At 44.6% G+C, this 17,807-nt stretch overlaps 1 protein-coding gene across 1 annotated transcript in view; it reads right to left on the bottom strand.

Moving 5' to 3' along the window:
- Positions 1 to 445: 445 nt before the first annotated feature.
- LOC140724156 (uncharacterized) overlaps positions 446 to 17,807 on the bottom strand; it is a 28,832-nt gene continuing 11,470 nt past the window's right edge. The window contains exon 2 of the mRNA XM_073038643.1: positions 446 to 3,130. Within this exon, the coding sequence (XP_072894744.1) occupies positions 1,412 to 2,719 (1,308 nt within the window). The 5' untranslated portion in view covers positions 2,720 to 3,130 and the 3' untranslated portion in view covers positions 446 to 1,411. The remainder of the gene's footprint in view (positions 3,131 to 17,807) is intronic.

The raw sequence follows: 17,807 nt of genomic DNA on the forward strand, positions 1-17,807 counted from the left end.
TAATAAATCAATCCTTAAATTTGTTCATATCCCAGATGCAGGCCCCATTTTGTTACAAACCGTAACGCTTTAGAAATGAACCAGCAGCAACAGACTACCCCCAGTGGCCACACATTTTAATTCCATGTCCCATTCCCATTCTGATATGTCTATCCACGGCCTCCTCTACTGTCAAAATTAATCCAAACTCAGGTTGGAGGAACAACACCTTATATACCGGCTGGGTAGCCTCCAACCTGATGGGATGAAAATTGACTTCTCTAACTTCCGTTAATGCCCGTCTTCCCCTTCTTACCCCATCACTGACATATTTAATTTTTTGCATGTTTTCCATGTCCCTCTGGTGCTTCCCCCCCACCTTTCTTTCTCCCGAGGCCTCCTGTCCAATGATCCTTTCCCTTCTCCAGCGCTGTATCACTTTTGACAATCACCTTTCCAGCTCTTAGCTTCATCCCACCACCTCCGGTCTTCTCCTATCATTTCGCATTTCACCCTCCCCCCACTACTTTCAAATCTCTTAGTATCTTTCCGTTCAGTTAGTCCTGACGAAGGGTCTCAGCCTGAAACGTCGGCAGTTCTCCTTATAGTTGTTGCCTGGCCTGCTGTGTTCCACAAGCATTTTGTGTGTGTTGTTTGAATTTCCAGCATCTGTAGATTTCCTCGTCAGTGTTATGTGTATAAATATAACTCCCAAACTATTGAGCTCAGGGGAAAAAAGGCTTGGAGTCTTGAGATGGTAAAGTATGAAAGTTCAGTTCAACCACAGAATAGGTGATGAGAGAGAGATAATTGTAATCCAGGGTAAATGTTGAGAGAAGGCAATTATGTCGTATTCCACAGGTTCCATGGTGGTAAAACGAGCCCAACAGTCGCTGTAGATTTTATCTGTCATCCTTCCAAATCCACATACTAATAATCACCCGAAGTGACTTGTCATAATTGGTATCGTCTTAATGAATTACCATACCACAGCCAGGCAAGGGTTAACACATAAGTGGTCTCCACAGGATGCGCCAAATCAGATCCACTCCTATGGATCCAATGAGGTGACAACCACACATTCGATGTACGGTGAATCGATAATTAGCCCACCCTTGTGGGCAAAGGAAAGTTCCAAACAGTGACCCTTGGCCACTAGTTCCCTGGTTTCGATTCTTCCATTTTTCCTCCTTCGTCTCTGTCTGACTCTGAGTGTCTGTGTCCTCGGTTAAAACTAAACAAACTGCACGCGATGTAAACAAGCTGCAAGTCAGACTGATTTGCCTTCTTAATCTCTCTCTCTCGCTCTCTCTCTTAAAATGACAGTCCACAGCAAACAAAACCCAGGGATTCAAAACAATGGCCACTCCCCATTGTGAGCTGACAGGTGTGCCAGCAGGTGGGATGACTGAGTGAATCCTTTCCCACATTCTCAGCAGGTGAACGGCCTCTCTCTAGTGTGAACTCGTTGATGACCCTGTAGGGTGAATGACTGAGTGAATCCTTTCCCACAGACTGAGCAGGTGAACGGCCTCTCCCCAGTGTGAACTCGCTGATGTACCAGAAGGGTACATGACTGAGTGAATCCCTTCCCACAGACTGAGCAGGTGAACGGCTTCTCCCCAGTGTGAACTCGCTGGTGTCTCTGTAGGGTGGATAAATGAGTGAAGCTCTTCCCACAGACAGAGCAGGTGAACGGCTTCTCCCCAGTGTGAACTTGCTGATGTACCAGTAGGGTAGATGACTGACTGAATCCCTTCCCACAGACTGAGCAGGTGAATGGCCTCTCCCCAGTGTGAACTTGCTGATGATTCCATAGGGTGGATAAATGAGTGAAGCTCTTCCCACAGACTGAGCAGGTGAACGGCTTCTCCATAGTGTGAACTTGCTGATGTACCAGTAGGGTAGATGACAGAGTGAATCCCTTCCCACAGACTGAGCAGGTGAACGGCTTCTCCCCAGTGTGAACTTGCTGATGTACCAGTAGGGTAGATGACTGAGTGAATCCCTTCCCACAGACTGAGCAGGTGAACGGCTTCTCCCCAGTGTGAACTCGCTGATGTACCAGTAGGGTAGATGACAGAGTGAATCCCTTCCCACAGACTGAGCAGGTGAATGGCCTCTCCCCAGTATGAACTTGCTGATGTACCAGTAGGGTAGATGACTGTGTGAATCCCTTCCCACAGACTGAGCAGGTGAACGGCTTCTCCCCAGTGTGAACTCGCTGATGTACCAGTAGGGTACATGACCGAGTGAATCCTTTCCCACAGACTGAGCAGGTGAATGGCTTCTCCCCAGTGTGAACTCGCTGATGTCTCTGTAGGCTGAATAAATTAGTGAATCTCTGCCCACAGACTGAGCAGGTGAACGGCTTCTCCCCAGTGTGAACTCGCTGATGTACCATTAGGGTAGATGACAGAGTGAATCCTTTCCCACAGACTGAGCAGGTGAACGGCTTCTCCCCAGTGTGAACTTGCTGGTGTCTCTGTAGGTTGGATGACTGAGTGAATCTCTTCCCACAGACTGAGCAGGTGAATGGCCTCTCCCCTGTATGAGCTTGCTGATGTCTCTGTAGGTTGCCTGAGTGAGTGAATCCCTTCCCACATTCTGAGCAGGTGAACGGCTTCTCCCCAGTGTGAACTCGCTGATGACTCTGTAGGTTGGATGACTGAGTGAATCCCTTCCCACATTCTGAGCAGGTGAATGGCTGCTCCCTTGTGTGAACTCGCTGGTGAGCCATTAGGTCAGATGACTGTGTGAATCCTTTCCCAGAAATTCAACAGATGACCAGCCTCTGCCCAGTGTGGTGTGAACTGATTGGTGTGTCCACAGGTGGGAAGACCGACTGAACCCCTTCTCACACACAGAACATGTGAATGGCCTTGCCCAGTGTGAACTTGCTGATGTACCTTCAATTGTGATAACCGAGAGAATCCATTCCCACTGTCTGAGCAGGTGAAAGGCCTTTCTCCTGTGTAAATTACAGGCGTGCCAGTTGGTCAAATGACTGAGTGAATCCCTCCCCACAGTCTGAGCAGGAAGGATGGTCAATTGGATCCCTTGCTCCACTTCTTAAATATCTCGACAGAGACAACAAAACTGCTGTGCCGTGTTTGAGCGTCCTGGAGACGAATTCCTTCTCATTTTTAACCTGTAAAAAGATTTACAAAATCCATCAATGTGTGTAGGACAACATTTCAGATGAGATTACTTGAGTTACCAAGGTTTGATCTGGTATCACACTGTTACAGTGAGGTTCAACCCAAGTTGGACAGAGAAATCATCTCCTGACTGGGCAGAGTGCTGGTATCTGGAATGACCATCAATTCCCTGATGCTCTTCCTGTTTCTATAAGAATGGGGCATTTCTGCCATCTCCAATCTATGCCTTGGCTCAGTTTGACTCTCTCCATTGGTATTATTCCCTGTTCCTGCTGAGCTGCATGGGTTCCTCGCCCCACAGTAACTGAAACAGTCGCACACAAATAGTTTTTCTTGACGTGCAGCTGGGATTTTCTTTTATGTATTATTAACTTAAAGTGCCACAGCTTTAACGCCATATAAAACATTCCTGCTGAAATGACTGGTTGGTTCACACAGCTGTCAAAAGGGGTTAGAGTGAATTTTTGTATTATTTCAGGTTCTTGTCACAATCATAGAAAATTTCAACACAGAAACAGGCCCTTTGGGCCATCTGGTTTGTGCTGAACTATTTAAACAGCCCACTCCCACACCTCTACCATCCAGGTACCAACATAAACCTCTTAAATGTTGAAATCGAGCTCGTATGTACCACTTGTGCTGGCTGCTCATTCCACAGCCGGATAACCATCTGTGTGAAGAAGTTTCCCTCATGTTCCCCTTAACATTTCACCTTTCACCCTTAACCCATGGCCTCTGGTTGTCATCCCACCCAATCTTCATGGAAAAAGCCAGCTTGCATTAACACTATCTGTGCCTCTCTATGACAATCAAATCTCGCCTCAATTTTCTGCATTCCAAGGAATAAAGTCCTGATTTGTTTAATCTTTCCTTATAACCCAAGTCCTCCAGACATGGCAACATCCTTGTGAATTTTCTCTGAAATCTCTGAACTTCTTTTACATCTTTCCTGTAGGTAGGTGACCAAAACAGCACACAATACTCCAAATTAGGCCTCACCAATGTCTTCTAGGAGTCAACATAACATCCATCTATTGTTGTCAGTACTTTGGTTCATGAAGGGCATTGGGCTAAAATCTTCCCTTCCGTCTCTATTTAACTGTGATACCACTTTCAGTGAATTAAGGACTTTCTTCTACAAGAGGTCCCTTTCTTCTACAACACTCCTCCGTGCCCGACCAGTCACTGTGAAAGACCTCCCTTGGTAGGTCAGACCAAAGTGCAACAACTCACACTTGTCTGCATTAAATTCCTTTTTCCATTTCTCAAACCATTTTGCCAGCTGGTCCAGATCGCACTGCAAGTTTAAATGCTTTTTTGGCATTGACTAGATGGGACAAAGAGCCTATTTCTTTACTGAACTTCTCCATATTTCTATGGCAGAGAGGCTGGCCAAACTTGTTTGGAAGGGAAAGGGTAGGAGTGACAATTGAGCAGCAGTGGCTGGAGTTTCTGGAGCAATTCGGGATCTGAGTGATTCCACAGAAGTGGAAGAATTAGAAAGACAGGAGGACACAACTGTGGCTAAAATGAGAAGCCAAAGACAACGTAAATGTCAAAGAGAGGGCAAACAAAAGAACAAAAACTATTCGGAAGCTTTGAGAAACCAAAAGAAGACAACAAAAAAATTCAGATGAACTCAGTGCGTGGAATCATGATTTGTAGTCATTAATGGGTCTCAGTAGCACCCAACAGTCTGAGGCATTTAGAGGAACAAAATATACAAGGCTTCAATTTCTCTTCAAAAGCAAGGTTCCCTGGACCGGTTACCTTTCAACTTTCATTTTGGCAGCCACATACAAACTCTGCATCCTCAAAAATTCACATCTGAAGGCCTCCCACTTACAGGTACTCCTTTGCCAGGAGACAACCTGTCCCAAACCACACTTGCCAGATCCTTTCTGATACCATCAAAATTGACCTTTCTCCAATTTAGAATCTCAACCCGTGGTCCAGACCTCTCTTTTTCCATATTTACTTTGAATCTCATGGCATTATGATCACTAATTTCTGTCACCAGCCCTGATCATTTCCTAACAGCTTATTGCACACTTCTACATTGGGAATTCTACTTATTGATTAAGGGCACATTTGACAAACTCTACCCCATCTAGTCCTTTTATAGTATGGGAGTCTTCGTCAATATATGGAAAGTTAAAATCACTTACTGAATCAACCTTTTTGTTTATTGGCATGATCTTCAATCTCTCTACAAATTTGTTCCTCTAAATCCCTCAGACTGTTGGGTGTAAACAAGTCCCAATATTGGCTACAATATCATAATTCCCTGTCTTGAGCTCATCTGGCTTTCCTACGATACTTCTTGCATTGTGATATACACAGCTCAGCACATTCATTGCACCAGGCTCAACCATCTAACTGCTGAATCTATCTATGATTTGAACATCTGACTGGTGTCAAGGAAACAAACCCTCCATCATTGTCACAAAAACAAAGGAGCTGATTGTGGACGACAGGAGGAATGGAGACAGGATAACCCCTATTGACATCAATGGATCTGGGGTTAAGAAGGTGAACAGCTTTAAGTTCTTCGGTATAAACATCACAAAGCACCTTACATTGTCTGTACATACCGGCTGTGTTGTGAAAAGAGCACAGCAGTACCTCTGTCACCTCAGATAGTTGAAAAAGTTGGGGATGGGGACCAAAATCCTGAGGACTTTCTACAGGGACACAATTGAGAGCATCCTGACTGGCTGCATCACTGCCTGGTATGGGAACTGTCCTTCCCTTCATTGCAGGAAACTGCAGAGAGTGTTGCGGACAGCCCAGCACATCCGTAGTGGTGAACTTTCCACTATTCAGTACATTTACACAGACAGGTGTATAAAAAGGGCCCAAAGGAGATCAGGGACCAAATTCACCACAATCACAAACTGTTCCTGCTGCTACCATCCAGGAAATGGTACCACAGCAAAAGGAGCAACAGGCTCCGGGACATCATCTTGCACCAGGCCATCAGACTGATTAATTCATGCTGATACAATTGCATTTCGATGTTATATTGACTGTCCTATGTACAAATGATCTATTATAAATTACCATAAATTACACATTGCACATTTAGATGGAGACATAACATAAAGATTTCTAGTCCTCATGCTTATGAAGTATGTATCTAATAAAGTCAATTCAATTCAATTCACCCTCTCCACTATCTGTTTGGTCATTCTGGCTCCCATTCCCCTTGCAGCTTATTTTAACCACATTACCCGCTCCACCCCCACTAGCACTAGCATGCCTTACCACTTGGATATCAGTCCCCTCTTGTTCTGTTCCCCTAACTAATGAATCCCCTATCACCCCTTTGACTTTTCTCTGTCAGGAAATCCACTTCACCACCAGTTTCTAAAGTGGTCTACCTTTTGTTGTGTTTGATGGGCACAAGAGTACTCTGCAATGGCTATTTAACCTCATTCCCCTTCCTGACTCTCTCCCAGTTTCCTGTGTCCTGCACCTTGGGTGTAACTCATCTCTCTTCATGTCATATCTTTCACCCCCTCCAACTCCCGGATGATCCGGAATTCATACATTTCAGGTTCCAACTCCTTAACGTGCAGGGTGCACATCTTGTAGGTGAGGACATCAGGGACACTAGAGGTCTCACCACCTTCCCACCAATGTCCCCTGTAATCTGTAATGACCAGTGTGCACATAAATCATGTACTGTGCATTTTTTTAAAAATCAGTGAAATGTGCCCAGTGAATTTTATACAGAGAGGTAATCGTTTTCACGGCTAGCAAATCACTGTTGATAAGTACTTTGATCTCCCCTGGGTTTGATCGAGTTCATCTGCACTCTCACACAACCTATGTAGCAGGCCTGTAACGGGTAATGAAGGATTTTCACACCAGAGATTTTGAATATTGTCCATATGTGGTTTGCTTGCTAAATTATGCTTTAAAAAGTCAGATTTGCAAATATTACTCCACTTCTTCCCACTTACAAAGTCTCCAGCACCTCTTGCATTGCCACAATACACACAGGTAACACCAGTTTCTATATTGGGCATAAATATTTCCCCTGAACCCTCCTGATGAATTGAGGGTATATAAAAAATTCATTTTGAACCTGTGTAACCTCTGGCTAAAAGAATAATTGGGAGTGAATAGGAATTTTGAACTGAAGTGAACTCAGTCTTCAGCGTTTAGCTAAGACAGACTCATTACCAGTTCTCTGTGGCTTGCAGAGAGACACATTGAGAGCTGATAACATTATACATTGTATCCTCGTTTGAGTAAAGGGAGGAGGACTCACTGATAAGGACAGGAATGAACATCTGTTTGTAATTAAGTCAGGGCCTTGCAAAGGGATTATCTGATAAGGTCTGGACAGTACATCCATCTATAATTAAAACCATTTAGCAAACTCTGTTATCTAACCATATAACCATATAACAATCACAGCACGGAAACAGGCCATCTCGGCCCTCCTAGTCTGTGCCGAACTCTTAATCTCACCTAGTCCCACCTACCCGCACTCAGCCCATAACCCTCCAATCCTTTCCTGTCCATATACCTATCCAATTTTACCTTAAATGACACAACTGAACTGGCCTCTACTACTTCTACAGGGAGCTCATTCCACACAGCTATCACTCTCTGAGTAAAGAAATACCCTCTCGTGTTACCCTTATACTTTTGCCCCCTAACTCTCAAATCATGTCCTCTCATTTGCATCTCCCCTACTCTCAATAAAACAGCCTATTCACGTCAACTCTGTCTACCCCTCTCAAAATTTTAAATACCTCGATCAAATCCCCCCTCAAACTTCTACGCTCCAATGAATAGAGACCTAACTTGTTCAACCTTTCTCTGTAACTTAAGTGCTGAAACCCAGGTAACATCCTAGTAAATCGTCTCTGCACTCTCTCTAATTTATTGATATCTTTCCTATAATTCGGTGACCAGAACTGTACACAATATTCCAAATTTGGCCTTATCAATGCCTTGTACAATTTTAACATTACATCCCAACTTCTGTACTCAATGCTCTGATTTATAAAGGCCAGCATTCCAAAAGCCTTCTTCACCACTCTATCTACATGAGACTCCACCTTCAGGGAACTATGCACTGTTATTCCTAGATCTCTCTGTTCCACTGCATTCCTCAATGCCCTACCATTTACCCTGTATGTTCTATTTGGATTATTCCTGCCAAAATGTAGAACCTCACACCTCTCAGCATTAAACTCCATCTGCCAACATTCAGCCCATTCTTCTAATCGGCATAAATCTCCCTGCAAGCTTTGAAAACCCACCTCATTATCCACAACACCTCCTACCTTAGTGTCATCGGCATACTTACTAATCCAATTTACCACCCCATCATCCAGATCATTTATGTATATTACAAACAACATTGGGCCCAAAACAGATCCCTGAGGCACCCCGCTAGTCACCGGCCTCCATCCCGATAAACAATTATCCACCTCTACTCTCTGGCATCTCCCATCTAGCCACTGTTGATTCCATTTTATTACTCCAGCATTAATACCTAACGACTGAACCTTCTTAACTAACCTTCCATGTGGAACTTTGTCAAAGGCCTTGCTGAAGTCCATACAGACTACATCCACTGCCTTACCCTCGTCAACATTCCTCGTAACTTCTTCAAAATATTCAATAAGGTTTGTCAAACATCACCTTCCATGCACAAATCCATGCTGGCTACTCCTAATCAGATCTTGTCTAACCAGATAATTATAAATACTATCTCTAAGAATACTTTCCATTAATTTACCCACCACTGATGTCAAACTGACAGGTCTATAATTGCTAGGCTTACTTCTAGAACCCTTTTTAAACAATGGAACCACATGAGCAATACGCCAATCCTCCGGCACAATCCCCGTTTCTAATGACATCTGAAAGATCTCCGTCAGAGCTCCTGCTATCTCTACACAAGCTTCCCTCAAGGTCCTGGGGAATATCCTGTCAGGACCCAGAGATTCATCCACTTTCAAATTTCTTAAAAGCGCCAGTATTTCCACCTCTTTAATTATCATAGGTTCCATAACTTCCTTTCTTGTTTCCCACATCTTACACAATTCAATATCCTTCTCCTTAGTGAATACCGAAGAGAAGAAATCGTTCAAAATCTCTCCCATCTCCCTCGGCTCCACACATAGCTGACCACCCTGATTCTCCAAGGGACCAATTTTATCCCTCACTATCCTCTTGCTTTTAATATAACTGTAGAAAATTTTCGGATTTACTTTCACCTTATTTGCCAAACCAACCTCGTATCTTCTTTTAGCTTTTCTAATCTCTTTCTTAAGATTCCTTTTACATTCTTTATATTCCTCGAGCATTTCCTTTACTCCATGCTGCCTATATCTATTGTAGACATCCCTCTTTTTCCGAACCAAGTTTCTAATATCCCTTGAAAACCATGGCGCTTTCAAACCTTTAACCTTTCCTTTCAACCTAACAGGAACATAAAGATTCTGTACCCTCATAATTTCACCCTTAAATGACCTCCATTTCTCTATTACATCCTTCCCATAAAACCACTTGACCCAATCCACTCTCTCTAAATCCCTTCGCATCTCCTCAAAGTTAGCCTTTCTCCAATCAAAAATCTCAACTCTAGGTCCAGTCCTGTCCTTCTCCATAATTATATTGAAGCTAATGCTATTGTGATCACTGGACCCGAAGTGCACCCCAACACATACATCTGTCAGCGGACCTATCGCATTCCCTAACAGGAGATCCAACACTGCCCCATCTCTAGTCGGTACTTCTATGTATTGTTGCAAAAAACTATCCTGCACACATTTCACAAACTCTAAACCATCCAGCCCTTTTACAAAATGAGCTTCCCAATCTATGTGTGGAAAATTAAAATCTCCCACAATCACCACCTTGTGTTTACTACAAATATAACCATATAACCATATATAACAATCACAGCACGGAACAGGCCATTCCGGCCCTCCTAGTCCGTGCCGAACTCTTAATCTCACCTAGTCCCACCTACCCGCACTCAGCCCATAACCCTCCACTCCTTTCCTATCCATATACCTATCCAATTTTACCTTAAATGACACAACTGAACTGGCCTCTACTACTTCTACAGGAAGCTCATTCCACACAGCTATCACTCTCTGAGTAAAGAAATACCCCCTCGTGTTTCCCTTAAACTTTTGCCCCCTAACTCTCAAATCATGTCCTCTCGTTTGAATCTCCCCTACTCTCAATGGAAACAGCCTATTCACGTCAACTCTATCTATCCCTCTCAACATTTTAAATACCTCGATCAAATCCCCCCTCAACCTTCTACGCTCCAATGAATAGAGACCTAACTTGTTCAACCTTTCTCTGTAACTTAAGTGCTGAAACCCAGGTAACATCCTAGTAAATCGTCTCTGCACTCTCTCTAATTTATTGATATCTTTCCTATAATTCGGTGACCAGAACTGTACACAATATTCCAAATTTGGCCTTACCAATGCCTTGTACAATTTTAACATTACATCCCAACTTCTGTACTCAATGCTCTGATTTATAAAGGCCAGCGTTCCAAAAGCCTTCTTCACCACCCTATCTACATGAGACTCCACCTTCAGGGAACTATGCACTGTTATTCCTAGATCTCTCTGTTCCACTGCATTCCTCAATGCCCTACCATTTACCCTGTATGTTCTATTTGGATTATTCCTGCCAAAATGTAGAACCTCACACTTCTCAGCATTAAACTCCATCTGCCAACGTTCAGCCCATTCTTCTAACCGGCATAAATCTCCCTGCAAGCTTTGAAAACCCACCTCATTATCCACAACACCTCCTACCTTAGTATCATCAGCATACTTACTAATCCAATTTACCACCCCATCATCCAGATCATTTATGTATATTACAAACAACATTGGGCCCAAAACAGATCCCTGAGGCACCCCGCTAGTCACCGGCCTCCATCCCGATAAACAATTATCCACCACTACTCTCTGGCATCTCCCATCTAGCCACTGTTGAATCCATTTTATTACTCCAGCATTAATACCTAACGACTGAACCTTCTTAACTAACCTTCCATGTGGAACTTTGTCAAAGGCCTTGCTGAAGTCCATATAGACTACATCCACTGCCTTACTCTCGTCAACATTCCTCGTAACTACTTCAAAAAATTCAATAAGGTTTGTCAAACATGACCTTCCACGCACAAATCCATGCTGGCTACTCCTAATCAGATCCTGTCTATCCAGATAATTATAAATACTATCTCTAAGAATACTTTCCATTAATTTACCCACCACTGATGTCAAACTGACAGGTCTATAATTGCCAGGCTTACTTCTAGAACCCTTTTTAAACAATGGAACCACATGAGCAATACGCCAATCCTCCGGCACAATCCCTGTTTCTAATGACATCTGAAAGATCTCCGTCAGAGCTCCTGCTATCTCTACACAAACTTCCCTCAAGGTCCTGGGGAATATCCGGTCAGGACCCGGAGATTTATCCACTTTTAAATTTCTTAAAAGCGCCAGTACTTCCACCTCTTTAATTGTCATAGGTTCCATAACTTCCTTACTTGTTTCCCACACCTTACACCATTCAATATCCTTCTCGTTAGTGAATACCGAAGAGAAGAAATCGTTCAAAATCTCTCCCATCTCCCTCGGCTCCACACATAGCTGACCACCCTGATTCTCTAAGGGACCAATTTTATCCCTCACTATCGTCTTGCTTTTAATATAACTGTAGAAGCCTTTCGGATTTACTTCCACCTTATTTGCCAAACCAAACTCGTAACTTCTTTTAGCTTTTCTAATCTCTTTCTTAAGTTTCCTTTTACATTCTTTATATTCCTCGAGCAATTCCTTTACTCCATGCTGCCTATATCTATTGTAGACATCCCTCTTTTTTCGAACCAAGTTTCTAATATCCCTTGAAAACCATGGCGCTTTCAAACCTTTAACCTTTCCTTTCAACCGATCAGGAACATAAAGATTCTGTACCCTCATAATTTCACCCTTAAATGACCTCCATTTCTCTATTACATCCTTCCCATAAAACAACTTGACCCATTCCACTCTCTCTAAATCCCTGCGCATCTCCTCAAAGTTAGCCTTTCTCCAATCAAAAATCTCAACTCTAGGTCCAGTCCTGTCCTTCATAATTATATTGAAGCTAATGCTATTGTGATCACTGGACCCGAAATGCTCCCCAACACATACATCTGTCAGCTGACCTATCGCATTCCCTAACAGGAGATCCAACACTGCCCCATCTCTAGTCGGTACTTCTATGTATTGTTGCAAAAAGCTATCCTGCACACATTTCACAAACTCTAAACCATCCAGCCCTTTTACAGAATGAGCTTCCCAATCTATGTGTGGAAAATTAAAATCTCCCACAATCACCACCTTGTGTTTACTACAAATATCTGCTATCTCCTTACACATTTGCTCTTCCAACTCACGCTCCCCATTAGGTGGCCTCTAATACACTCCTATCAGTGTTACTACACCTTTCCCATTCCTCAAATCCACCCAAATAGTCTCCCTAGAGGAGCTCTCTGATCTATCCTTCCAAAGCACCGCCATAAGATTTTCTCGGACAAGCAATGCAACACCTCCTCCCCTGGCCCCTCCTACTCTATCACACCTGAAGCAACTAAAGCCAGGAATGTTTAGTTGCCAATCACACCCTCCCTGCAACCATGTTTCACTAATAGCTACAACATCATAATTCCAGGTATCAATCCACGCTTTAAGCTCATCCACCTTTCTTACAATGCTCCTAGCATTAAAATAGATACATTTTAAGATACTCTCCACCTCCTCCTCTCTTTTCATCCCTAACAATGCATTCAAATTTATTATCTTTTTCTTTCTTCTCCCCTACATCTTCAGGCTGAGCGCATCCCTTCTCCATCACCTGCCTTTCCTCCCTCACACACTGTCTACTTACTTGCTCTACTGTTGAACTAACCTCCTCTCCCATAGATTCCTCAAATTGATTCCCACCCCCCCCCCCCATCTTACTATTTTAAAGTCTGCCCTGTAGCCCTAGCAAACCTCCCCGCTAGGATATTGGTCCCCCCAGGATTCAAGTCTAACCCGTCCTTCTTGAACAGGTCACACCTGCCCCAGAAGAGGTCCCAATGATCCAGAAACTTGAATCCCTGCCCCCTGCTCCAATCCCTCAGCCACTCATTCATCCTCTACCCAATTCCATTCCTACTCTCACTGTCGCATGGCACAGGCAGTAATCACGAGATTACTACCTTTGCGGTCCTTCTTCTTAACTGCCTTCCTAACTCCCTATACTCTCGTTTCAGGACCTCTTCCCCTTTTCTACCTATGTCATTAGTACCTACATGTACCACAATCTCTGGCTCCTCACCCTCCCACTTCAGGATATCTTGGACGCGATCAGAAACGTCCCGAACCCTGGCACCAGGGAGGCAAACTACCATCCGGGACTCCCGATCACCTCCACAGAACCGCCTGTCTGAACCCCTGACTATCGAGTCCCCTATTACTATGGTCCTCTTTCTTCTATCCCTACCCTTCTGAGCTACAGGGCCGTCGTCTGTGCCGGAGACCCGACCACTGTCACTTCCTCCAGGTAGGCTGTCTCCCCCAACAGTACTCAAACATGAGTACTTATTGTCAAGGGGTACAGCCACTGGGGTACTCACTAGTACCTGCCTCTTCCCCTTCCTTACCGTGACCCACCTATCTGCCTCCCGTGGCCCCGGAGTGCCACCTGCCTATAACTCCTCTCTATCACCTCCTCACTCTTCCTGACCAGGCGAAGGTCATCGAGCTGCAGCTCCAGTTCCCTAACTCGGTCCCTAAGGAGCTGCAGTTCGGTGCACCTGGCACAGATCTGGACGTCCGGGAGGCTCGGAGACTCCAGGATCTCCCACATCCGACACCGAGAACAACAAGCTGCCCTCACACTCATACTTCCAGAATAACTGAAAATAACAAGGAGAACTAAAAGATAAGCCTACTGTGCCCTCTTCCGCCTAAGCCCTCTGAGCCCAAGCCCTACACTCTGCTCCCGGTTAACTCCGCTGCCCTCAAACGAAGCTGCCCGCTGCTTAAGGCTGCGTTCTTTTTATATCTTCCCTCCTTCCCAGGCCTCCTTCACGCGCTTGCGCAGTCCCGCCTCTCAGAATTCCGATCTGAGAAGCAATTTGAAAATGGCCACCGCCGCACTTCCTCTCAAAGCCTCGCTGACTCCTTCCAAAAGAGAACTACCTCACTCTTTCTCTCCTTTTTATATCTTCCCTAATATCTAATTATAAGTAATTAAGTTTTGCACCAACACACTTAGTGGGCGTGCCAGTTCAAATAACATCTTGCAATATTAATGTATGGGATGTACTATGTATAAATATACGGCTGTAACCTAAGTCATTCGACTTGTCAGAAGGTGGCAGTGCTCACATGCCTTCCCTTTGACAACTGGGTCTCAAACTCCTGCAGGCATTTGAATGCACAATAAACCATGGTGTCGATAAGAAGCTGGTCTCCTGAGTTTTATTCAGATTCAACTTTAACATTTGGCATCATGAACAGGATCCCAATATAGGGAGTGCCAAGCAGACGGGCTGAGTGAGCAGCTCGATCACTCTGGGGACTGCGGACACCGAACGGGAGTCCAATGGGTATTTTAAATTTGTCACTCACCGTTAGTTCCTTTGGACGTATGGTGCCTCACCCAAGGCTGATCACATACCTTGACAGGATCGGGAAAGAATTTGTTGGGAGATTTGTATAAGGTGGGCAAAATTTTACTAAGTGGCCAGGAGGCAGACATGCCAGGTAAATTCATCAATTAAGCAGGAGGTGCCAGCCGGGTAAATTTATCTCATTGTTAATTGAGCAGGAGGCGTTGTGCCCAATAAATTACTTAGAGACCATCGGTCAATTGCAGTCAATTGATACGAGTGGGCCAGCAGCAGCCCGACACAATTTGTGTGAGAGTTCTCCAGACATGGAAAAATATTTGTGAATGTTGAGTGCAGTGCTGAATAAGAAATTGGGGAACAAAATGTGGCCACGGATGGGGGAGGGTGCAGGAGCCTGGGTTATTACCTCATGAGAACAAGCAGTAAATTTGATTTGGAAAAAGAACTGAGGAAAGAAGTGGAAATTGTTGAAAAGGGATTGGAAGGAAAAGGCTGATGTAAAGCGGAACTTTGCCGGCTATGCCACTGGTGGCATAGTGGCTTCAGCGTTGGACTTCGAGGCGAGAGGTCCCGAGTTCGAATCCAGCCGACTCCCTTGCACACTTTCATCTGTGCTGGGTTAGAGCTGGTGAACAAAACAACTCACCCAGCAGAAGGCAATGGCAAACTACTGCTGTAACTTGCCTTGTACATGATTTCCCAACACCACACAGCGGCGTGGAAGGAAATCCTCGGCTAACTGGAAAATATTCCGGATGTGACATACCTTTAAAGTGGAACAGTATATTATCAGCAAGTTGGAGGAATAATGCAGGTGATAAAGGGATAGAGTAGTGGTCACCAACCATTTTAAGCCCAAGATCCCCTACCTTGGCCTTAGTAAAATGCAAGATCGACCCAGATCAATCAGTTACACGCATGTGCACCAGGGCAGAAAAGTCTGGAAGTAAAACCGCACAACCTAGAAGTAGAAATAATGTATAAACACTGGGGCACCCGCCCTTTTTTTGCACCGCAGACCGGTTTAATATTGACAATATTCTTGCGGACCGGCCGACGGGGGATGGGGTGGGTGGGGTTGTTAAACACGATAGGAAGACAGCCATACTCAAAGCAGGTTCCTTATGTCCAGTCTATTCCGTAATTTACTTTATGTGACTCTCGGCACTTAGCTTCTGTCCCGCGCTGCTCACGTTTTCTCCGCTGAAAAACCTCAACACGTTTGCGTTTAAGTGCAGGGTGCTTGGACTCGGGGTACCGAAGCAGTTTTGAGGGCTTCATTGCCTCATTGGACAGCCTCCTGCCCGCCCACCGTCAGATGCCTTGGCTTAGTTTGGTTGGTCGTGGGTCAGGTGAGAGGACAATGTCAGGGCCGGAGGTCCCTGTGCCGGGGCCGCGGCAGTCACAGTCCGGAGAGAGTGACCAACTGAGCAAGGAGTGTGACAGGGCACGAGCCCGCCCCCTCTTGTAGGACCTATCAGCCGACAAAAGTTTGTTTCAGTAGATCACAGCACGGTAGCTGCTCTGATACCTATGAAACGCTGAGCCCGAATTAGGTCGTCTGCGAATATTTTAGCACCGGATTCCCCACAGACATTCAGTGTACTAAACAGGTTTAGAGGCAGCACTCCAGGCCAGTAGTGACGGCACTTCCCACCGGCCGCCCGAGGCCAACTGGTGATCTCTGGCATGAGGGTGTCACTGCGGTTAGGCGACTGATGACCTCACGTGCACTCAAGTTCAACAGTGGGCTGACAGGGAATGAGGAAAGGTGCAGCTGACTCATGTTGTTTCCTCGCGGCCCAGTGGTTGGGGACACTGTGTAGTTACACGCATGTAGAAAGAATGAAACTAAAACCCCACAATCCGGAAACAATCTCTCAACAGTATTTGTGTATTTATTTTTCTTTTTTTTCGGGATCTACTGGGAAAGTCTCAAAGGTAGACTAATCGATCGCAATCGACAGGTTGGCGACCACTAGGATAGATGTAAGTACTGCAGAAGGAACACCAAAGGTTGGGAGACGTTAAAAACAGAGCGTGAATGGATGGATGGGCGCCCAAAACGACAGCAGGAAAAACAACGTACGCAAACCAAGGCCGGTCTACATTGGAGAGAAGGGCAGGAATGTCAGTCTAAAGTTAGAACTGATAGGGAAACACGGGATCCCGAACCCGTGTCTGGCATATCAACCCTGTATGAGTTTTGTGGCCTGCTACAGCACTTTCGCAGGAGACCAAGCCTTTAATGATGGGAATCTGTCCCCCCAATTTAATGCCCTACTGCTCCAATGCTTACCAACAATGCCAACATCATTAACAAATAATATGCATTGGCCTGACAATGACCAAAATCGAATGCAACGAGCTTTGACATATCATTGGAACAGGGCTTTCGAATGCCAATCAACCCCGAAGGGAACTAATATTACAGGTGAATGGAGACTGCCTCTGTCTGTCGATGGAGTAGCACTAATTCTGTGCTGCTCTTAGTTTTCTCTCCCGCCCACAGCTTAAATTTTGAATTTCAAATTTTTAATTGCTGATTCTTGAAGGAGAGTGATATGTCTATGTCTACGAGAAGTGGGAAGAATCTGCATGAATCTACCTGCTATTGAAACAGCACACAGGCTGTCTACTTCGAAATTTAAAGACTCAACCAGACCAAGATTTATTTTGGCTTGTTTTCATCACTTTAAAATTAAAGATCAAATAATGCGACAGGCAAAAAAACAGAGTTTTCAGATTCAATGAGTCTGAGCTCCGTTTTTGTGAAGATTATCCAAAAGAAGAAATGGAACAAAGAGCAAGATTTGCTTTGGTAATGAAACAAGCATATGATAAGAAACGATTTCCCTCTTTGAGTTACCCGACAAGAATGAAAGTTTTTCCTCCTAATTCTTCCCCATGTACTTTCTTTGACCCAAAAGTCGAGCTGGATTTTGTCCAGGCTATACCTGTCACTGCCACTGACGTTACTACTGAATGAACTA

The sequence above is a fragment of the Hemitrygon akajei genome, unplaced genomic scaffold, assembly GCF_048418815.1.
Source record: "Hemitrygon akajei unplaced genomic scaffold, sHemAka1.3 Scf000168, whole genome shotgun sequence".
NCBI lineage: Eukaryota > Metazoa > Chordata > Chondrichthyes > Myliobatiformes > Dasyatidae > Hemitrygon > Hemitrygon akajei.